This window comes from Falco naumanni, chromosome 5 (assembly GCF_017639655.2).
Source record: "Falco naumanni isolate bFalNau1 chromosome 5, bFalNau1.pat, whole genome shotgun sequence".
Classification (NCBI taxonomy): Eukaryota; Metazoa; Chordata; class Aves; order Falconiformes; family Falconidae; genus Falco; species Falco naumanni.
The window spans coordinates 57,602,613-57,627,158 of NC_054058.1; the positions used below are offsets into that span (position 1 = coordinate 57,602,613).

At 39.8% G+C, this 24,546-nt stretch overlaps 1 protein-coding gene across 4 annotated transcripts in view; it reads right to left on the minus strand.

The window, feature by feature from the left end:
- Positions 1 to 24,546, minus strand: part of PTPRR (protein tyrosine phosphatase receptor type R) — a 147,985-nt gene that overhangs the window by 5,151 nt on the left and 118,288 nt on the right. For 3 of the 4 annotated variants that reach the window (XM_040596480.1, XM_040596482.1, XM_040596483.1), the window contains 6 exons: positions 24,117 to 24,201; positions 17,146 to 17,225; positions 14,803 to 14,940; positions 7,419 to 7,529; positions 6,077 to 6,234; positions 2,521 to 2,634 (listed from right to left, as the gene is read on the minus strand). In XM_040596480.1, coding sequence (XP_040452414.1) covers positions 2,521 to 2,634; positions 6,077 to 6,234; positions 7,419 to 7,529; positions 14,803 to 14,940; positions 17,146 to 17,225; positions 24,117 to 24,201 — 686 coding nt within the window. The remainder of the gene's footprint in view (positions 1 to 2,520; positions 2,635 to 6,076; positions 6,235 to 7,418; positions 7,530 to 14,802; positions 14,941 to 17,145; positions 17,226 to 24,116; positions 24,202 to 24,546) is intronic. The other variant, XM_040596481.1, reaches the window with a different exon arrangement.

The following is a 24,546-nucleotide window of genomic DNA, read 5'->3' on the forward strand; positions in this document are numbered from 1 at the left end:
AAGTGGCCACGGACCCATGTGACAAAAAGTTCACACACAAGTGGATACCATGGAGTGTGTTCATTCCATCAGTAGGTCTGTGCCTGGATGGTGCAGCTCTGAGCATGAGCAAGCCTGGCTGGGAACCCAGGAGAGATGAGGCATCAGGGAAGAAATATTCAGTGTACACCTTAGGCAGGTTTCTGGCTCCCAGGTGGTCAGAAAAGACCATCCTTTTCTGCTGAACTCTCTTGTTTTCTGTTTTGTGAGGGCAATTTGATGCACAAAGAATAAATTGGAACTCAGCTGCTAGCCACCATCATAAGGGAGACAGCCTCATCACTGTCCTGCTCTGCTCCTGGCTGTAGCCCATTGCTAACGTTGGCCACGCTGGTAACTGAAGCGCAACACAGCTATGTCCAGAGGCAGCTCTTGCAGCCAAGCCTAGTGAAATGTTAAGTTCATTTTGCCAACTTCATACCACACGTAATGACCATATCTCACAGACCACCTGCCAATAAACACCATGTCAGGACTGGGTCAGCAGGGGAAGCTGGTGTCATTGAGCTTTGTCCCTGTAACAGTGATACTTGGCCAATGTATGGACCCACAGTCTGGCTGGGCTAGCTGTGGCTACTCTAGTCTTAGGGGCTGCTAAGTTCTGTTAGCAATCCTTGTTATAAACTGACTGCCAGGTGAGTGAAGGCCATTCTACCATATGGCCAGCTGGAAAAAAGAGAAGTAAAAGAGGTTTTGGTTTCTGAGTTTTGCCCAGAAAAATGTCTTTAAAAATTAAAACACATATAAAAAGATATACTTTTTGTCTCCGGCAATGCCTGATAATATGAAGAGCTGAGGCACCTTAAGCAAGATCTCTGGAGTCTATTTATATAATCTGAATCTCAAAAAAATACAAAATGTGCAAATCACAAGATTTAACAATTCTTATAATGAGCTTTGTGTCACTGAGATTGCTGGTATGAATGTTTATATTTGGGTCAGATTTCCACTCTCTTTCCAAGTTTATCTGGGCTACTAATACATATAAGAAATTTCATTAGTCAGATACACTCAATGAAATTGTGTTATCAATTAAATGCTGAAAATTTAGATTATTTTTTTCTGTGGCTGACATAATGACATAAAAAATGATGTAGCTGAGACCTCAGTTTGCTTCCACTTCTCTAGGATGGATTGTAAAAGCAATAAAAAAGTTATCTTATAATAGAAATATTAAAATGGGGGAGAACACTACAAACCTTCTTCAATAAGATGAACAGATAATCAGAATGGAGTGTTGGAAATTTGGAGTTGATAATTTAAAACAGAGAGCATTTTTCCCTCAGCTCTTCCATCTTTTTTGTTGCTGAGATTTTTAGGTCAGTAACTCCCCCTGGAGAATTTTACACTCCAAGTGACTCATGTTGCCCTGTAAGGATCACATTACAATCTCTAGTATGATGAAGGCACTGAGGAGAAGGCAGAGGAGATGATCCATAAACATGGTCAAATATATGGATTCTGGTCCTTCTGCAATTTGTGGTTCCAGTACCTTTCAGAGCTCTTCAGAATAAAAAAATCCCGTACTGTCCCTTTGACCTAAGCTCTTTTTCAGCATTTGCACCCTTGTGGGTTGTTTCCATTTAAAGAAGAAATGCATGCCAGAAGCAGGTAAAATACTTGCATGGATATTATATGACCTGGTATCTACAGCAGGAGAGGAAAAAGACTTCTCTATTCTTGGTGCAACCCTGTTTACTTTATAGAAAATCCTGTTTTCCCAAGCAGACTAAGAAAGAAAAGTACAACCAAACCAACAGTTCCATTGTGCACAATACCCACATCCTCCTTTCCAACACAAATCTCTCTTCAGCCATGGTTTCACAAAACAAAGTGGTTTGCAACAATGCTGGCTTACAGTGTTCCTGCTCCCAAGCTGTGAATTCAATCAGGGAATTGATCTGACTTCAGAAAATTCTGCAACAAATGCTTTGCTATTTTGTTAAGCTGGGTAAGTTTGCCAGCCCGATTCAAAAGGACCCCCAGCACTGCTGAGAGAATAGCAACAGCACCAGATCTGGAGCTCTCCGCTGTCCAAAGAAACTACACACTGAGTGAGCCTGGATGTCCCTGTCAATCCAGGCTCAAAGACAATCCCTTGCTTCCAGATTGCCCCATGTCTCCTGTATTCCAGTGGGATGCTGCAGACAGCAAAAAGCTCCAGGAGGGGAAAAGAGGAGTGCCAAGTGCCCTGCAACTGCAGGGTTGCCATCTCAGGAGAATTTCATTCAGTGGTGTCCCACAGAAAACAATATTCCTTATTTAGGATCTAAATACAAATGTCACCTTTAATATTGGGCTAACGCTGTCATAAAAGTCAACAAAAGTGACGGCAGCCATTTCATGTAATGCAACATTCAACTGTGAAAAGGTTTTCAGAATCATTACTGAATTATCACTGATCATTACTGAATCATTTCAGTAATGATTTGAGAATAATTTCAGAATCATTGACTGATTTATGGTTCTTTTGGAACTCACCGATCCACTCGTAGCTGGCAGACAATACTCAATGCATCTACAACTCCCTCTTCCTTCAACTGCTGACAACCAATGGTTGTGGCAATAAAACATCCAGTTCTTCCTATACCAGCACTGAAAAGAAGGCAAAATTTAATAGGGGAATAGAGTCCACAGATCAAAGGAGTTAAATAGAAAACACTAAATATATTTGAAAACACTAAAACTAAAAAACAAGGAATTGCTAGAACCCACAGTTCCTGGGTGCATGGCTAGCAAGGGTAACCTCTCAGCTCACTTTCTTAGAGAAAAGTGAAAGGGTGCATGTTCCAGCAGTCCAGTTCATGTGGGTAGTTTATGAGGCTTACATGTTTCCAGTTTGCACACAAGTGTGTGGTACAAAACCCAATCTCCATTAGCACCACAAAGTCCAAATGTACTCTGGCGCAGTCCAAGCAAATGATGGAGATATGCCCTGAGGTGGGGGAAAAGTCCACCCAAAGGCAAAATCAGCGGGGGTTTATGTTTGAAGCCCCCAAAGTATACAGGGGTTTGTTCTGCTAACTGTAACTCTAACAGTGAAGGTAAAAAGGACACAGGACCATGCTGATGAAGTTAGCTCCCTCTCCTGTGACTCTGCAGGAGGGAGAAGGATTTGGTGCTGTAACTCTCCAGGTTTTCTTGATGCCTGCTTGGAAACAGCCATTTTGGCATTATTTTTACTCTGTGGCCTCCAACACTTTTGAGAGTCTCTGCCCCACTCTGTTTCTTGCTTAAGTAATGTGGAATTCAGTGCAGCTCATCCCTGTCATGCCACATGGCAGGAAAATGTGAGGAAAATAGTTAAAACATAGTCAGAGGTCAAGAGCTCCATGCCTGGCTTTATAATAAATACTTAACCATTGGGTGCCTTACTTCTTTATCTCTGCAATGGGTATGAATGCTACCTGCCTAATATGAGCCCTGCAAGAGTTATTTAAATTAATGCCAGGAAGAATACATTGAGTGTCTCAGATGGAAGCTTCATATATCTGAGTGCAAATTGTTACCAGGAGTATGTGCATTTGCTGTAGCTGAAACAAATCGCAATCTACTCAGCACAGGATGAAAGATAGGAGTGCTCTAGAGACTCAAGAGCCCTCCCATCTGGAAACGAAAACTTCCAAGAGGACTCAGAAATAGTAAATATATGAGGATAGTCTAAGCTAGCCATGAGGGGATGGTAAGATGTAAAACTGGCAGTGTAAGAAAGGATCGAGTGAAATGAGATCCTGAGTTGACAGCCTGTCTCTTTGGACATCGATATCTATGGGGAAAATGTACCCAAAAGGTGAAGGCCATAGTTTATAAAGAGGGATTTCGAGAAAGCAATCTAATGCATACTCCCATTCTCTTCCTCAAGTATTTTGAAATCCTTGAAAGCAGGGCTAACACGTTTAAACAATCCAGATGCAATTAAGTTAGCTATAATAAAGGGTTATTTTTTTCTTTTTTTTTTTTCTTTTTTTTTTTTTTTGGGTGGATTAAGTGTTCTTGGACAAGTTCTTAATATATATTAAACAAACACTAGGGGTTTCTAATGTATTTTCTTCCTCAGCTCGGGCGTGCCAGTCCTATCTTACTACATAGCTTTATTTCAGACAGTGCAAGATAAAAATGACATTGTTCTTCACTTGCCTGACACTTCTTTCCTGGTATATCCAAAAAATACAGAGAGCTACTTAATTTGAAGTATATTCAAGCACCAAAACATGGTATCACAGAATGGCTGAGGTTGTAGGTGACCTCTGGAGATCATCTAGGCCAGTCCTCTGCTACAGCAGTTTCACCTACAGCAGGTTGCACAGGATAATGTCCAGGCAGGTTTTGAATGTATAAAGGTTAGGAAGAAATTAAAACTTTTTTTTTTTTCCCCTTTGGAAATCTGTGTTCTTGGGGTGTGTGTGATCAGATCTGCTGATTTCAAGGACCAAACCAAATGTTTATTCTTTTTCCTATTCTTTTGCAGAATACGAACTACTTTGCTAAAAACAAGTCAAATCCTTCTTATACCCTGAATGGGCTCATCACTGAGTGTGTAAGACAGCACTCTAGGCTGATAGGTTTCAAGAAGTCACATAGAAAACCCTTTGTTTTTTGCACTAGTGCCATAATTCCCAATATTCTGAAGCATTTCTGCTTCAGATTGAAGATCATTTTTTGAGCTTGCACTGTAATTGTCCCCCTGGAAGTAACTGAGAATTGTGCAGCTCTATCTGAGGTCTAAGTTTAAAAGTACACGCACAGGCTCTATAAGACCTGGATGACCTCAACTGCAACTCAGATTAAAAGGGAAGATATCTGACTAAAAATGGAGCATGAGTGAGTTTACCCATTTTGTAGACCATAGTGAAGTAAGTGTATAGATAGCTGAGTTGTCACTGAAGAACTATTAATTTTAATCACAACTGAGGTGATATCTAGGTCTTTAATCATGAATAAATTCCTGCTCATGATTACAGACCTTACTGTCATATCACTCATGTCAGAAAGACACCTTGTTCTTCTGAAGACCTTCGTTACTGAAGATCTTTACTAGAAGAACTTTCAATAGCCATCTACAGATTTGTGGATTGTTTAGGGAAAGTACAATTCCTGATAAAAATAGGTGCATAGAATTTGGGGAAGTTCCTTATTCACCACATTCTGGTTTTGAAAAATGATAAGTGGTCCAAATCTGGCTTCCATTTCCCTAAATCTCCTAAGTATGGAGTTGAAAATGAGTGGATCAAAGTGAAAAGTTTTGTTTTGATGTACTTCTAGGGGAAAAAGAAAAAGGTACTATCCCAACTGTAAGAGCTATATTGTCACAGATACTAGACAAAACAAGTAAGGAAACGCTGATTTAATATTTTTTTTCCTGTTTTGCTTCATCTCCTTCTTTCCACCAATATAACAAATCCAATACTACTTCCTACTACTTAAATTGTTACAGGGGTCCATGAATAAACATAAAGCAATAAAATGGAATTCAATTAGAACTACTAGAGGACATTCTCTGGTTCATTACAATTTGTGTGAATAACACTCTGCTCTTGAGTACTGAATAACACTTTGCTCTTGAGTATCAAACCAACTGCCTTCATGAAAGTGTTCACAAATTTTGTACTAATCTGTTTGGGTCTCCAAATTTGGACCTGTTGCCTGCTGTTAAAATTTGACTTGCTTTACAACATTTTAGCCAACCAGTGACAGGGCATCACATCTTACTTAGGTATGTAATTTTGCAACAAGACTAAAAAGAAAGAAAATAATGAATAAGAAACAGAAGCAAAATAATTTTTCCAGCTGGTCTTTCAAAGAAAGAGTTCATTAGCAGAAATGGAGAACAGTTCAGAAATGATTTGCTAGCAACAAAGGAATTCTCTCCAAAATGCAAATCCTCAAATAAGAACTGAAAAAGCCAGTTAGCATGAAGTGGATCTAGGATATTTTACTCTTCCCCAAAATGTGCTCTTTGTTTAGAAGGAGGACTGTTTGATGTGATTTGGTGTAGCCTTGCCTTGGGCAGTCATTTAAGAGAAGGATTGCCAATTACCTGCAGTGCACAATGACAGGTCCTCTGCCTGGTGATTCCACTCTGTCCTCTTCTACATCCAGCATGAGCTGCAGCAGAGGCTGAGCACTGTCAGGGGTTTTGTGGTCTGGCCAGGATGTGTACCAGTAGTGCTTCACACTCCGGGACTGACCCCCTTGCTGAAAATAACATGAAGTTTTTATATGCACACTTGTGGTGAACAATTCTTTTTATTTCTCTCAATGTTATGGTAAAAAGGCAGTAAAAACATTAAGAGAGATTTAACAGGTTTTTTTTTTTTTTATTACACTCTGAGGTTGCAATTGCACGGAACAGGTGTGTTTCCAGGGACCCATTTGTAAGATGGGTTTGTGCACCTAAAAACTTATCTGTTTTTCCAGCTGTGTAAGTTCTGCTCTGTCCATCTGACTACTGACTTGCTGACTGTGTTGTCAACTGGGAATTGTTGAAGGTCTCTGTTAGATCAGCAATAAGATCTAGAGAGATTATCTTGATCTGGGCTTCTGAATCTCTAAAGTATTACATATATTTCTGCTGCCTTTTAAGGACATTGTCATAAGGGTCTGATACCAAAATTACAAGAATATTTAAGTTAAAGGTGCAAAAGAACTGCCCTTGTAGATTAATCGAACATTCCAGTTTGTCCAGTTATTCTTTCCAACAGAGGCTGCTACCACTTACTTCAACAAGCAAAGGGGCTAAATATGGCTGGAGTAATTTGTGTTGGTAGGTGTGACTTCTTCCCACTTCCCACTGCCCGGGCTGAAACACCAAAAAAATTTTCCCAATTCATTATTTATTGTAATGCCCTGTCAAGAGCAGCAGATCAATCCAATAGCATGTAAGCATAATATAGGGAGCAACTCAGAAGAGGAGCATCTGTCTTACTTTGCACAGTTAATGCTTCATCAGAACCAGGAAAGCATGAAGCTTTCCTTATATACTTCTTATATTTTTAGCTTCTCAAATGGGTGACAGATGCACTCAGCAAACAACATTAGCAGCATATCTTTTTCAGAATGATGCTACGCTAGTTCTTTCATTAACTAAAATCTTTCATTAACTAATTGGCAATGCTAAAGAGGCCTCAAAGCAAATGTAATTCAAGAGAGTGAAACTTGCACTCTTTTTGAAGCCTTTTTTATTGCCAGAGTGATACAAAGCAGCAATAAGATAAGTGTTCCAGCACTTTGGAATCAATCATACCTTGCAGCTGTGAGCTTCATAGCTCAGTTACTCCTCTTGTAAAAAATTATGCCCTTTAAAGAAAACTCCTTTAACTTCATTTAACATTAAAAAAAGAAAACATTAGGAACAATGCTTCTCAGATGCACATTATTACCTTTATTGTAAGCTGACGGACAGTGTAGTTCTTGCATTCTTGCACACCGTTAACAAGGACTTCAACCTTCCCATAGATTCCTCTTTTTTCTGGCCAATAAAGCACACATTTCTGGAAAGCAAGCATCAGTGTTGTCAACAAACTGGATCCTGGAGCCATATTAATCTCTAATGTTTACAGAGAATGTATTTGTCTGGAAAGTTCAGATGAATTCAACTGGGGCGTTATTCCTGCCGGAAGCATTCCTAAATAAGACATTAAAGGGTTTTTGATGAATGACTTAGGCCTGAATTTCAGAATCTTGAGTTTTTTAAATAGGGATCTCTGTCACTGAACATTTTGAACAGATGTTTTTATTCTTAAAAGCTCAATGAACTTCAGTTAAAGGAATTATTTTCCACATTCAAAATCAAAGATTTTTTTTTTCTAGAACACTCTTTAATTCATAGAATTACATTAATAAAGTTTACTCTTTCCAAATGGGATTTTCTTCTGAGCAAGAGATTAGGAATTTGTCCTCTTCTTACATGACTTTTTATCTTCTTTAACTCTCCTGAGCCCTGATACAACAAAGCATGTAAATGTGCCCTTAGATCTTACCAAATTTGGTGGAACTTAACATGCATGTTAAAGTATTTTGCAGAATCTGAGTTGTCTACTATATAACTTACTAGAAATGAATGTTAATAAAATGCATCACTCTTGCTAAGAGCTACACAAAACTATATACTGAATTCTTAATGAATCAGTAGTATTTTACTATTTCAGCAATGTATCTGACAAGCATCTACTATAAAGTAGATGAAGAAATAATATTTACAATATGAATACTTTTATTTTTCCCCTGCAATAATTTGCTTATCTTCAAGTCAACTGCAATTTTATATTCATTTCCATTAAAGTATCTCTATAGTCCACCTGAAAGCAAACATCCCTGTTATATAAATACTTCTCTAAAAATAGATACTTATTACCTTAAGAATGTAAGGTGTTTGAAAGCAACATTTTCTGAAATAATGCTGGCCAATCTGACTTGTTCATTAAATAAAAAAACCACCCCCATCCCCCAACAATTAAAGAAAACCTTCTTTTTATATCTAATGCACAGGTAAAAACAACACCGAGAACAGACGTTCCTATAATAATAGGAACCTCAGGAAGAACTTGTTTGTATTTCCTCACAAACTTTTGCTGAAGAAACTGATATACATTTAGACAGTAGCCTACATTATGCACCAATACAAAACAAGTCCTTTAACATAATTGCCATAAAGCATAACTCCCAGTAAATCCTGCTACGAATGATCCAGAAAAAATTATCAGTGAGATGCAAGGCTTTACCACCAGGTGTGATCTTTAAGCTTCTATCCTACTTGATAACCCAATAGCTGATTGAACTGAATCATCTCTGTTGTAGAAATACTTTTCTAAAAATAGATGCTCATTACCTTAATAGTGTAAGGTGTGTGAAAGCCACATTTTCTGAAATAATGCTGGCCAATCTGACTGGTTTCATTCAAATCCTGTCTTTTGCAGAATTACTCGAACATCCTAAATTTGCTGTCTCCCCGAAGACATCAAGAATGGCAATAAAATACTCAGAAATTTGTACGAAAAAAAGTATTCACAAGTTGTACAGTCCCCCCATGTGACACATACAGCTACTATCATCTGCCAGATTTGCAATTCATGCCCCTCCCTGGGACTGTAGTTCTCAGTGCTAATATGGGAAAAAGAAAAGTTTAAATACACAATTGCACCCTGACAATCAACAATAGTTGAGTCAACCCCTGAGACTTCTTGATAAATGTGAGCATGCGACCTCACTACAAAGCCTGCAGGCACTCCAGAAGAGTGTTTTTCTTGACTCTTTCCCAGAACTGGAATTGGCAACTTGCGCTGGATGGACAATGAAATGGGGCTGTTCATTAAAATAACTTTCATTTAACAGTCTGTCTACATTTAGTGAGATACAATGGATTATTTTTAACACAGTCTCTGTGCATCTTTTAAAAATACCATTTGTTACTGCTTTAAAAAATAGCTTTGAAGATAGAGCTGAGATCAGCTGGTTCATGCACTTCTAAGAAGACAGATATGTGGAGGAATTAATATGCTTTTGAAAGTTAATTGTAAAAGAGGGATAAAGATGGGAGGGATAAAGATATCAGGCATACAGAAAATAGTATAGAAAATCCCAGGAACATCAGCTAAAAAAGTAAATTGCCTCAAGCTATTACTTGAACCTGAAAGAAAATTCCACTATTTTCAAGTAGGTATAATTTGAACCTCTTCAAAAGACAAACACAGTGGTTGAGAAGGCTGCTTTCCAGCTTTGTATCTCTAATCAGTAAAAGCTTATTGCATATAGCATATATCAGAAAAAAGGAAGAATTCACTTGTTCTTATCATCACATAGTCCTCCACCTCTAATCTGTGCTGGTCTTGATTCTGTTCCTTGCTGTTCTTTCAGCCCACAAAATTTCCTTTCACCATATTCATCTATTACAGCATTTTCTAAATAGGTCACATAAACCAAACCAAAAAAAAAAAATAATACTTGCACGGCTTCCAAAAGTCTGGGAGTCTTCTTACGTTCACGTGGAAATTCTCATCTTCCTGCCATCTTTCAAATCCCCCCTTGGATTTATTTCCATTGGTTAGCTTTTTGCTAATAAATGGTAATTTATTTCTGATCTGGTGCCTGAATTTTTTTCTTTTTTTTTTTTCTTTTTTTTTTTTTTTTTAAAACCAACCAACATTCCCAGACCTGAACAGGAAGTTTACACAAGAAACAGTATCTTGCTTGACTTTTAATTGATTTCAGCCTTTGTCTTTCCCTCTGACAGGGCTGCAGGCTTAGACTCCCTCCATCCCCTGTCCTGTCTTATTGCACACCTCTTCCCATGCCCACTGGGTACCAGGGTTCAAGGGATCTCTCCATCTCTCCTGAGGGGGATCTCTGTAAGTGAGTATGATCTGGCCCTGCCTCAGACTGGGGCTGGCACCTGCTATTTGCTGTGGTTGGCCTGTGCTCCTGCTCCTCTGCTGTTTGCTGTGTGTTGGCTTTAACTTGCCAGAAGTGCTCCTGTTGCAGCCTGTTCCCCGGTTGTGCTAACGGAGGAAGGCTCTCCCAGCTGAAGTGTTATTTACCTGCTTTACTTTCCCTGGATTTGGACCCTTGGATTGGTTTAACAACCCTCAAGTATTAGTGGAGTTGCTTTACTTCAGCTCCACTTGTTCATTTTTCCATGTAGCTATGTCAACAAATTTACACATTAAATGTCCCAATAACCAGGCCAACACACAACAGTAATGAAAAATTACAACAAGGCTTCAGTTCCAGAATCCCATTTTACTCCTGGCCTCTATTTACAGTTACTACTAGCTCAAGCATGAGAGGTATACTTTAAAAGGATTTCCCTTCATATGCTAAAATTCTCAGTTAGGACTAAATCTCAAGTTTTCCCAAAATCTAAGACATATCTGTGATGCCAATACTCAACTGATAAGTAATTTTCAAAGAGGCTTATGTGAATTCTGTAAAAGGCAGGATTTTCAAATTCCAAAATGTATTTTGCTATGCGTAGATAAGTGTGCCTATAGACCAAGTGAAGGAAAAAATGTTACATGAAAAAAACAGTGAGTTAACAAGACTGTCCTAGATAATTGCTGACAGCAAGATTTACATTATCTGAGTTAAATAAACATGCACTGTTTAGTGCATATGTCAGTACTAGTCCTTTCTTCTTGCAGAATGCTGCACAGTATTCTTTATGCTTCTCATAATTTTTCCTAGTTAACAGGTAATGTTTTTAGAAAGTTTTAAAGGCAAACTAAATGTGTATTATCTGTGGAGTACATAGGATAACTACGAAAAACAGCTGATACAACAGGTCTACAAACTTCTCTATAAAATTATGTAGAAGTCTATAAAATCCTTACACTCTGCATACTTGTCTAAATTCCACTGCTTAGTTGTCTTGACTAAACTCAGTAATATATAAAATTTATATGTGCCTTGTGGATAAAGGTTTGTAAGATCATGTCCTAAAATGCTACTACAGAATTAGAGATAGTCATCTTCAGTGGGCGATTATGTTATTCTCTTAAGAGTGGCATGGATCACCCTCGCGAGGAGACTACTGCTGTTTGTTGACCAGGGAGGTACCTAAATCACTAGATGAGATGTGTTTTTTTCCATATTATAGCCTAGAATTCTAAGTTTCTCATTATAAATTCAGGCAGAAGGTCCTTTGCTGTGGACTTTCCTTGCACAGGTAGATTTCCAATCTGTTCAGACATTGGGTAGTATTGAGGACAGGTTTTACAGATTCTGCTTAAAATACTCACAGCATCCATAGTTCCTTCAGTATTATTCTTGCTTAGAAATCAATCTCCTTTTTTTAATCAGACTTCAAAATGAAAAAGAAAGAAAATCCAGTAATTCAATGCTCCATGTTTTTTCAATACAGCTGAAATTAATATTTTGCTCAGCACTCTACTTTCATATTATATCTTCATCCATCTTACAAAAACTGTTACCACAGCAAGTCTTAACCATTTTTTCATCTCATGGAAGGAAGTAACTCTCTAAAAACCTTTTTTTATCATCATCATTTCACACAATTCCCATGGTAATTGCAAATTCATCACATCAGTATATTGAACTAGAACACTGATGTCCCTAACAATTTTACCTAGGCTAAATAAATGAATTTGTTGTTGAGATTAAAGTTTGGGTTTTTTTGAGCGCTCCCTCATTATACATTACTTTATACATTACAGTACATTATAGCTCAAATGGAGGTTTGACTGACATTATACCAACTGAGGAACAGGGCCTATACCTGAGAGTCAGGTGTGAGGGTTTATTTGTGCAGGGGTGGATGTGGACAAGTGGATGAATACACTGTCAAACATGAAGGTATTCACATGCGTGCATATTGCAGATGCACCTCCCTGAAAATGATGGAGATAAACCAGGCCACAGAGAAGAAAAAATGTCAAGTGTTATTATGCTAAATAACATCTGCTCTTGCCTTCTCTATAGAGAGCAAATACTTTAACAGTCAAGTTAATATGCTGAGCATAGCCACTAGCTAAGCTGTTTTCTTTTCAATAGCAGCCAAGGTTTCAGGGGGAACCTGCTAACGGTGGGAGAGCTCCTAAGGTTTCTAGACAGGGCAGGATAGCTTGTGCAAACACAGCCTCTCTATATAGCCTGGGAACGATTTGAGATTCCCCACCCTTTCTATTTGGAGGAAATTACCACTGCCAGGCCACAACAATGCAGACAAACACCAATGCCTACAGCCTGCCTGACTCAGGTAAACACAGGGTTTCCTGACACGATGGAAACCACTGGGCACTTCTTTCAAGTCATTCTTCTTACACAGTGTCAGATGTGAGTGTTTAAATAGTCAGCACTTCCTCAGTGAAATACTTGTTCTTCTGGCCAGTTAGGCTGGGGTAAGTTCTCTGTGTTTTCAGGAATAATCTTTTTTAATGTAGGCTTCTGGATGCTTCACTTGAACAGTCTAGTGCAAAATGGCACCTGGTTTGGAAATACATCTTGGGATATTTTACAGGACCAACCTGCTTCTTACATACAGCTTTCTTAAAAACTGTTAGATTTTAAGTTCATGTTAGAAGCCCAAACTCAGGGTGACAAAGAGCCAAGCAGTGGTCAAGGGCAGAAGAAGAAAGAGTATGTCTACGAGTCCATATTTAAATGAAGCAGTGAGGTTGAGCCCTGGGAACACACTCAGGATCTTGGTCCCTTGATCATCCAGCATGGGAACTTTGCCTGAGTAAACTGTGTTTCTCTGTGATCACGTGCACCTGAGTTTGGAGATCAGGGGTGTAAGTGGAACAGAGGCGATATGGCCCTGGTGCTTACGTGGCAAGGTGCTAAGGCTTGGTTGAGGCACCTATGTGGAGCTGGGAATTGTTTACCAAGTCTAGGAGTTTGGACTCAAGAGAAAAGTAAACCTCCTTTATGCCTGTCTCTCTCTTGTCCACAAGCCCTATAAACCGCTTTAACATTTAGCCTTCCAGAACAGAGCTTTGTGTTGGTCCTCTGCACAGGAGAGTGATTTTTGTTCCTAATGTCTGGCAATCACAAGTATGGACTCTGGCGCTATCAAGGAAAGCCTGGCAACAATTTACATGAATACTAAATAAAGCTATTAAAGATGTAGTTAGGAATCCATCCAAAAGTAACAGAATGTATAACAGGCAGTTACAGGGTCATTAGCAATTAAAAAGCAATTGTCATCTCTACTTGGTACTAAGGTAAAGGGCCATGCATTTCCATTCTGGCTAAGTCCCTCCATGGTATTGGCAGTTGGGAGCCCAAACTGTATTTCTGGGATGGTCCAGAAGATTTGTAGTATCTGGAATGGATTAAAAAACTGCCATTATAGCAAACTGCAAACTTCAACCATGTCAGAAAACCTCTAATCATAACACTAATCATCCATTCTTTATATACCAGAAAGTAACAAGAAGTACAGAGGTGACCAACAGATAAATAAGTTAATAATTTCTTAAAAAATTATGAACCCAACAGCACAGATCTAGAAAATGGAGTTCCTTTTTGTCTTTTTTTTAATACATCTCTTATGATGCCTGAATGCCAAGAAGGCCAGTAGCATCCTGGCTTGTATCCAAAACAGTGTGGCCAGCAGGACGAGGGCAGTGATCGTCCCCCTGTACTTGGCACTGGTGAGGCTGCACCTTGAATACTGGGTTCAGTTTTGGGCCCCTCACTGCAAGAAGGACATTACGGTGCTGGAGCGTGTCCAGAGACGGGCAACGAGGCCGGTGAGGGGTCTGGAGCACAAGTCTGATGAGGAGCAGCTGAGGGAGCTGGGGTGGTTTAGCCCAGAGAAAAGGAGGCTCAGGGGCACCTTGTCACTCTACAACTACCCAAAAGCATGTTGTAGCCAGGTGGGGATCAGTTTCCTCTCCTAGGTTACAAGCAATAAGATGTGAAGAAATAGCCTCATATTATGCCAGGGAGGTTTAGATAGAATATAAGAAAAAATTCTTGAAACGGGCTGCCCAGGGAAGTGGTTGAGCCACCGTCCCTGGAAGTATTTATAAGATGTGTAGATGTGGCACTTGGGGACATGGTGTAGTGGTGGACTTGGCAGTGCTAGGTTAACGGTTGGACCTGATAATCTTAAAGGTCTTTTCCAAACTAAACAATTCTATGATTCTATGATTGCTCTGCAATTGCAGTTGGTATATTTGGCTGCCCCAACGTTACTTTTCACATTGCCCATTACCAGATTGTTTAAAAGGCGGTTATCTGCTAAGTTTTTTCCTGCAGTATGCAGCCACAGAAATAATTTCTCAGTTTCACTAGTTGTCATACCTCATTTTTTTCTTTCAGCTTTGTGATCATAACAATAACAGGGCTGTCTTCTTGCCAAACCATCTGCCAGAAATCATTCACAGTATTGATCATGGGTCCCTGGGTTGCAATGAAAGCCTTCTCTTTACCTCCATACCCCTGGTTTAGAAACAGACACAAAAGCATTTACTTTAAATTCATGTGGTAAACCAAAATTGCAGGTGAATGTTCTAAAAGAGCAGAAAACTTAATCCAGAATTAAAAAAAAAAAAAAAGTTATTTAAACAGAAAGCAGTTATGACTAACAGTAGAGCAGATCAGAAAGTTTTCAGTAGAACAGTTTTTCCTCAGGAAACTACTGATTCAATGGACTGAAATGATCCTGAGAATACATCAATCCCTCTCAAATTTCTATGCTTACTTGGCTTCTTCTAGTTTACTCTGTTCTCCAAGTTGTTGGGGCTTTCCGTTATCCAGTTGCACTTTAATTCATGATTCATATTGCTGCAGTGTTTACAAGGTAGTTTACGGTCAACATGCCAAAGAAGACAAAAAAACCCCCACCAACTATAAACCTCATTTCTTCAAAAATTAGCAACACAAAAAATGATTTAAAAATGCTCAAATGCTTGTGGAGTCAAAGACGCTACTATGCATTCTTGCTAAGAGAGAAATGCCTTTATCGGACCTTATAGGAAGGACAGCATATCAGTATAGGGAGCTCTGAGAATGCAAATGTATAGGAGGTCAAAGAAAGGTCAAGCAAACAGCAGGGAAGCAGAGAAAAGGGAAAAAGCAAGAAAATAGGAAAAAAAACAAAAGACCACGTTATTTTTCAGGTGAGAAGGAGAACTTGTGCATTTGTGCAGTGACAGGGTGCCCAACAATAATGCAGATCAGGAGAGCCTGGCAGTGTCTGAAGGGGATGAGTGAATCAAGAATAACTGGAGGTGGTGCAGGAGCCTTTGGCTGTAGGTCTTCCTTTTGAATGGCTTTCTCCCTCACAGCTGTTATTCATTGCATAAACCAATAGGATAGATCCTCAGCTGGTATAAACAGTTCTCCTTCTACTCAGTAATCTGCCTGAGCATGCTTTGTCTGAGACAGGTCTGTCAGATTCCCAGCAAGCCCAATGATATTGCATACATGGATGTGAAATTGCATTGCATTGCTGGGTTGTATTTTTTCTGCAGTTTCTGACAGTTCAACTGGTGTTAGTAGCAGGAGAAATCAACATACATTGGTCTGAAGGGTGATGGTATAGGAAAATGGGAGCCCTCAGAGGACTCAAAACACAGCCTGGCTGACAGAAGAATTGCTCTCAAAAAATAACTGCTTTGTTTAGTTATGTGATAATGCCTTCCATACAGAACACTGAAAGCATTGCATGTAAAGTGAGGCAGGGTAAGGGGCATGGGGATGTGCATGTATGTATTCATGCACTGTTATTTAAATAAGCAACATTACCCTAGAGGTCTAGGGCCAAATTTCAGTTGCACTATTACATTTATTCCAGCTGAGGACTTGCTATGTAACTAATCAAAACATTTAATTTTCCAGGTAGAGGACTACGCTCCCAAAATATGACTGAAGTAGTTTCTTAGTAGCTTATTCAGCATACACTGTGCCATGAGTTCAAGGCTCTCTGTGGGTGGTTCAGCAAGGATTATAACATAGCTGACACAGAAATAACGCTTTCCAACAGGGTTCATGCTGGTAAAGTCTTTGTATCATGTAATCATTCAATATAGGGAGTAAAATGTGAATGAGTGTGTGTGCTGCTTCACATGTGCATCTTTAACACATCTGTTTATGCTCCTTTTCACAAACTTGTTACAGTATTAAAAAAAATTATTTAATTGGTGGTTTCCGGACTATCAATTGGTATAGTTCTGCATTAAAAAAACCCATCACCACTGAACTTGTTTATGGATAACATGACTGCAATAAGCAACCATACAGCTTATAGCGCTGTTGATTCTGATCTTGTCTTTACCAAAATACCAGTATTTCTGTCACTGCAAGAAGATAACCCTCTTTTCCTTACTGTAAGGCAGCAGTACAAGATTAAACAGTAAATACTGAAATGAACAGAGAGTAATACGTGTGTTTCTTAATTTTTTTTATAAACTATTTGCTAAATTGCTTTCTTGCTGCCACCATTTTAGTACATTCATGGCTATGTGGGCTTTGGTACAAACAGCACATGAAACTATTTCTGTCACACCTATGTAGAAAAAAAGGTTAGGAATTATCAATGAAGATGGGTAGGAATAAAATGAGTGGCATGTTGGCAAAATCAGGTATTCACGTGGAAAATCAAATATTGTCTCAAAAGCACATGAAGGGTGTACATTTACTTACCCTAATGTAGTTAGCATTTATGTAGGTACTCAAGGAGTCAGATGGATTTTTTGGTTTCAAATACACTCTGCTTAGAGGATCTAAGAGCACAAGGAAGATGGAAATTGAAAAGAAAACCCGTAATTAGAAGATTTCTATAAAGAATCAGAGACTTGCTGAAGAAAATTATCTACTATTATTCAGGGTTGTCAAGCACTAAAACATTATGCATCAAATTCTTCCTTCTGCAAAGGATCATCACTTGTAACTAAGGTGCACCTATATTACACAGTGCTGGGCTGTGTAGAAGTATCTCAGCAAGCTGTGGGCATTGAAGCAACACTGTCAGGTCCAGACGACGTTCAGCAAGGTCTAGTCTGCCCGAGTTGTGTACCAAGCTGATCTGCCCAGACTGCCTCTGAAACCTGTGCCATATCATAGTATCATGCTACATAATTACACCAAGTCCTTTGGATTCAACTTTGATATCTTTGCCTGAAGTTGTACTGCTCCAATGACTCCAGCTGGATTTAAATTAAGAAAAGCTCCCTCTGCCTGGGATGAAATCAGCTATGTGTTTTTATACTAATTTAAGTTCACTGTAAGGGGCTGAACTAGGTAATTGATATCCCTCCCTTCAGTCCTGTGTTCTCATCTTACACAATTTGTGACCATTCATGTGTACTAGACTGGAGACAGGATGCCAAAATCCAGGAACAATCCTTTTCATGCTCTTTCCTTCACTGTCTTGGCTGATCTAGAATGGAGTGAGGAACAGTTCTGTTGAGTACAGAGCTGAAAGTTACTAAATCCCTCCTGCAAAGGAAGTTTTTGCTTGCTTATTTGTGATGATGTGATCACCATGTATCACCCTTTTGGAATTAAAGCCAGTAAATTCTCAATTACACAGTGTTGCAGAAAGGGATAAGGAGGAGTGAGGTGCCTACGTTGTAGCTGTCTAGGGGCACACTGACTTCTTCACATCTTTTCTCAAAAAATATTCTACAGTTAACAAAGTTATATAGAAATATTTCTGTACTGAAAAAAACCCAAACCCTTTTCTTCTGTCAATTTATTTCTTTAATTAGAATCAGCAGCTTTTTGACAGTATACAGACACCTATTGGTTTGGAAATAGTCTCTGGATAACCGCTTTGTTGAGTGTAATCTAGGCAACGTGTTCAAAGATACGTATGTGGATTGCTGAACTGAGAGTGCTAAGAAAACACTATTATGTGGCCCTGCTATTTATACAAGGAATATATAATAGATGTACATATGCTGTATCAAAACCTAGTATTTTCAGAGTTGCATTTGGATTTCTTTTGTGACTTTTCATTCTGTTCCTAAGAACAAGATAAAACCTTTGCAAATCAAAGGAAGAAGGATGTTCCCAAACATACTTTATGTCCTTTTCCCACTGGAGGTCACAGGAGCTTCTTGGACAGGACTGGAGCCTTTGGAGAAGCCAGGCTGGTGTTTTGAAAGTATGTTTCTTAAAATGTGCAAATGAATGCATGACTTCTAGTTCAAAGTCTGTGCATGGAAGTCTTGTCCTCTGCATTAATAGCACTACATGGACCCTAGTTAGCTTGTGTAAAAATCTCTTTGTACTAGCTTTCCCAGCTTTTCCACTTAGAGCTTTTTTTTTCCCCCTTAACAATATGAGGACAGGAAACCTCTCATTCCTTTTCAGCACAGAGTGATTATTAGCCATTTCCACAAATGCCTCAAGCTATGCGGCCTTGAAAAAACACCCACTTCCTCTAGCTCACACAATGCCTCTGATTCTGGTGTAGCTTGACCCCTACCTTAAAAAACCTCTTCCAAGCAGACTCAACATCCAGTTTAATTACCATGCCTTGCTCCTCTGTTAGTGAGGAACAGCTAAATCAGTTTCACAATTTCTGAGACTGCCTTCCAACTCCAATCAATGAAACAAGCATTGCTTCTGAATGGGAATCTGATAAATTAACAGTCCTGATCAGTTACGAAATAGGTAAGTGCTGTAAACTCAGCTCTGAAATGAGGAAAACCTGAGTGCCACCAAAGATCCAGAGCCACGAAGCAATCGTTAAACACAAATGGAAGTAATTAGCTTCCTCCTGAATGATAAATACCTTGGAGGGAATAATCTTTTCCTAAAGGGAGGCAAAGTCTAAGAGTCTGAAGCTACAGCAGAAAGACATGGATGATGGTTCCAAGGCTGAATTCAGTGATGTTTGTAAAATATCTTGAAATGCAGCAGAACTGTTAATCACTTATAATTGCTAACAAAAAATGTGTCCTGCAATTTTGACTAAGGCAAAATTGCTACTGTTTTCTTCCAAGTATCTAGGAAGTCTGGAATAGCTCTCCCATTGAAGTAGAAGAAGCTTCCTCTAACTCTATCTTTCATAGATTAGTATTAGCCTGATTTTGCCCGGCTGGAGGAATAGGAATATGAGGGTGTTACAGGGGCTTGTAGCTTGCTCCCATGAGAGTGCCTGGTGCAGCGAACAAGCGAGGCTATGCAGTGGCACCTCTGGATAGCCTCCTCCACTGCCATCGATACTAAAGGTTCATCCACTCCATGAGCACCACTCCATCATGAAGACATCAGTCTCTGTCCCATTGCAAAGGCTGTATTTGTTGCGTGGTGGGTATGATGTGCTGTGTTCGGGTTTTTTTCTTCCATTTTGACAGCCACTATGTTCTGAATTCTTTAGGGCATGGGCATGTTTACATTTGTAGCATTTTCAGGATAAGTGATTTGCTACTCCTAGTCCAGGTCTAGTTGCCTTTCCAACAGAAGGACTGAAAAACTGTGAGAAGGGCTGTCCTTAAGGTATTTCTGTTTTGTGAGCAGGAAAGGAAGACAAAGATTTTGTAAGGCAGACTGCTCTCACGCTTGCAGCCCAAAACATCATAAATCTTTTGGATATTGAAACATTTTGAAATTCATCCACCTCTGTTTTGCCTGATTTTGCTTGCAGTCCATAAACGAATTATGGATACCGGTGTTATTTGGTAAACATTGTACCACTGAACGTGGAAAAGTCATTCCAGACTGCATTCCCAATCTCTGCCAGGTGGCGAACAGGCTATTAGACTTGCAAATAATACAACTGCCTCTGAAGACCTCATGTATGAAACACCTGCAAACTATGCATCATTTTTTAATCTCATCTGAATAATTTCTTCCCACTTTCAATATAATCCAGGATTTCTCAATGGAAAACTTAACAGATTTATTATGGTGAGTGCTTCTGCATTTTAAAACATGCTTCAGCATTCCAAAATAAAGTTTCATTCATGCAAAGGGAGTCTTTCTTACCTACTAAAAATAAGGTCTGCCTAATATCTATTTACATTTTTAACTCCGCAGTCTAACACAGATCAATTAGAATACTGGCTATTTACAAATATTATAGATGTTACGATACTGGTGACCACAACTAGGACACATTTTGTCAGCTCACTGGATATGCAAAAATGGTTTGATAAACTCTTGTTGAATTCTATTAAGATTAAACAGGGTTTTTCCCTTCTGCTTTGTAAATATGATCTTTTTCTTCAGTCTTTGAAAGCCTGCTTATGATCCTATTGCCTTCATTAGGGAGCAGGACTGGAGTAAACGTGACCATTTGTAGTCAAGACTGTAGTGCAAGGGAGCTTGAAAATTCTCAACATCAAGGGAACAGTTTTTCAGCATCTGTCTACAAGCTTGCATAATAAAGTGCTTTGTTCATACGATTGAGATTTAACTTTCCCCTTGTCTTTAGCTGGAGTGCCAGAGTCAGTTTTAGCACAAGGACTTCAAGCAACAGCTTGTGGATTTGTGGGTCTGACTTGCCAAATGCTTTCTACCTTCATGTTACTGTGAATCTGCTTTTCTGCCTGGAGTGTTTTCATGTAGGCTTTTGCCCTAAGGATACTCTTCAGAAAGGTGCCTCGGATGTGTTGCACACAGGCAGGTACCCACAGGACAGTATTACACCACTTGCTCCTTTGTAAGCAAGAGCCCACACATCCCCTGAAGCACCACAGGAATACTGCTTCTGATTTGAGGTGGAGAAGTGAGGTAAGAAGTGGAGAAGATACAAGGCTTTGAAGCTGAGGTCCTGCTGCGGGGACACATAGCGGGGGCTGCAGAACACAAGCAGGCAAAGGCGGAGATGTGGAGTAAGGGAATGAGGAGGCAGCAGCAGAGCTGATGCCCTGCCACAAGGATGTGACTGCGGTGAGAGACTGGGAAATCTGTGTATGGGACTGGGAGCCTGCTCAGAGGGAGTGAGAGATGCTGTGGGTGGATGGCAGAGGGAATGCAGCTGGAGACACGGAGCAGGGTTTAACAGGACCAGTGGGTGGGGTCGCAGTCAGGAGGAAGGATGGAGAAACGGTGATTTTAAGGAACTGTTTAGCCACTTGCCTCTGATCCCACACTGTCCCCTCATTAGTTGTATTAGCATATTATTACAAATCAAGTAACACTTTAAAAACTTAAAAAGGCATCCCAGTGTTTGCATAAAAGCATTGCCTATGTTATATTGCAACTGAAACATATTTCATAGAAACGTAACATTTCCTGCACTTTGTAGTCTTTCCATACAGAATAATTTTCATTAGGCATTCATTTTATTTCACATGAGTGTGTCTGGCTGGGTAGTATCTATTAACATGAATCTGCCCTCATATGCACCCCATCACAGAGTTAGCTCTTAGAAAATGAGAACATCCTCCACAGCCAGAGGGTGGAGCTGGCAGGACTGGGCATTTTTAGGAGATAATCCATCAGCTCAAACGTCACTTGTCACCACAGGTGCCCCAAATCAGGAGACGCACCCAGCGCTGGGAATGGAAAAGTTGATGTGCGCATACGAAGCAGTGGGTTGATATCATCTGAGCAGGAAACCAGGAGGGCTGTTCTATTTAATCATTCAAAATCATTTCCAAACCCTCTCAGACTGGGTGTGGGGTGTGCGAGTATTTATTGTGAGCATGTGCCTCAATCCTGAAAAAAACCTTCTTTGAAAAAGCCTGGTGCTAACACACAACAGACCTTTTGATTTCTGTCAAGGACAGTTACAAAGTGCCTGTCAGTGAGAAGCTGTGGTGCGCACCAGCAGTGTGCTTGGGCTGAAAATGTGCTGCAGAGTTAGTGGCACATGGAGTTAGTGGAGGTGAAAACAGAAAGGCATGCTGGTTCTCAAAGCTCATCAGCATCATCCACGGCCCAGCTGTTGTGTCCCAATTCGAAACACATGCCGCAGCGAAACAGGACTCATCGCATTTGCAAGGCATTGCTAAAGGTGAACCTGATGGTGGCTGGGGCAGCTTGGATGCGAGATGCTATGGAAAGGGAGGACTTCCAAAAATCTGCCTGTCAGGCGGAGGGAGGCTTGGCGATATCCTGGCTCCACTGCAGCTGATGGCAAAAGTCCTGCTGTCGTCAAAGGGGTCAGGATTTCACCCTCCGTGTACATCCTGTTGACACTGGGCCAGACTCTAAGGGATGCTGAATTTTCTGATTACTTTGTATGTAACTTGCATCAGTTATTTACTTTCTTTAATTCCCTTCAACATTCCTCGATTGCACTCAGATGCACACAGCTATTGGTTGCAATAGATGAACTAACCTTAAAGACAACGGAAATTTTGCTGGGGGCTGAACAGAAGCGAGGACTCCACAGGAGGTTCTTTCCCAGCTATGTATCACATTTCTGAGACTAGTCTAGAGGCTGAATGCCATGGGTTTTCATTAATTTGACAGCAAGGCCTTGTATGATGTGAACACATTACAGTGCATTCAGGCTCACTGAGAAAAAACTTATTTAAAGTGCATGAATTTGTGTGACTTAACATATAACATAGGCCTACAAGGATATTATGAGATGCTTAGAAAACAGATTTCTAGTTGATAAGATATGCTGTCATTTTAAAATTATTTTTCATTCCAAACCTAAGCAAAGGGATATATTTACATTCTTCTATGGGAGTGTCCTCAATCATTTTGAATCAGTGAACTTTTTCATTCTGGTGATGTCAAAATTTATAAAAGCTCAACTACTCATGTCTCTACTTCTGCGATGTATTTTGAAACTGAACACCAACAAAAATGATTAATAAAAGAGAAATGGAATAGCTCATTATCACACAGAGACAGAGACAGAGACAGACAGACACAGACACACAGACAGACACACACAGACACAGACACAGACACACACGGTTATACAAACATTTGTGTTTCAGAGAACTGGGTATTTTGAAGGAAAACTATTCCACTGAAAAGTTTTCAATCACCTCTAATTGTAACAAAGCAGAATTTGGTCAGAAATATCACATTTGGGCCAATGAAAATACAGAAGAACAGCAAAGCAGTAACACATTTACAGCACTAGAGTCAGCACTGTGTGAGAGTGGGTTTTTTATTAATGTAAATGGATTTCCACAAAGCCAGTTGACACACGGAGAATAAAAAACCATACCACCAGAGGACTTCTAAAGATGCAAGTCCACTACAAGAAAGGATAGGGTTTACTTGATTTTTTTCAGACTGGGCCACTTATGTTGGAAAAGATCCTAAGCAGCTTGACCCAACCAGAGGGAATTCAGTGGCTGCAAGATGGTTTGGGCTGTGATGGAGGCAACAGTCTAGGTCCTCTTATCCTGCAAATCAGGAGAGCTACTGCAAGGCATGGCAGACCTTTCTGCCCACCTGCCTGAGCTGTCCTCCAGAGAAAACCAGCGTGCACCCGAGCTGCACCCGAGCTGCATTTCAGTACATGGTTGGGATGCTGCCAAAATGTGTACCTACTAAGGCATCCCGTCAGAGTTCTGCATTTGCCAGTCCTACAGCACTGGGCTTTTGTGACCTTTCAGTGTAGACTGTAATTACACTTAGGAGTAGTACACAATGTTCAAAGGTAAAGACAGGTAGATTTGCACAGCAATACGTTCTCAAAGCAGGACTAAATGACATAGTAGGAAACCATGGGCTAGCTCACTTACTTGGCAAAATTGTTTTATAGCGGTTTTTAGTTCCATGACTCGGGATGTCAATTTCTTTGGGATCCACAAAATTCATTGGTATTTCCTATAAAAAATAAATTAAATCAGATTGGTCTTTCCAAAGGAGCCATGCAGGAAATTATCACCAGAAGGCCATCTGCTGTTACACAACTGTCTTTTGACATCAAAGTTATTAAGAAAAAAGTGGTTCCCACCTCAAGCCTGTCAACACCCTTCCTTTAATAAACACAGGGAGCTGCATATTGAAGGGGTGACTTCCAAGGAACGCTTCCGATTAAGTATTAAAAGCAAAGTTTTTACAGGATTAGGAGAGAAGATAAAATACACAATAGTTCTAGAAAAGTGGAGTTAAAGTGCAATACTGGAGCAGAAAAGTGCAACATTTTGCGTAACTGAGGGAGGAACTTTA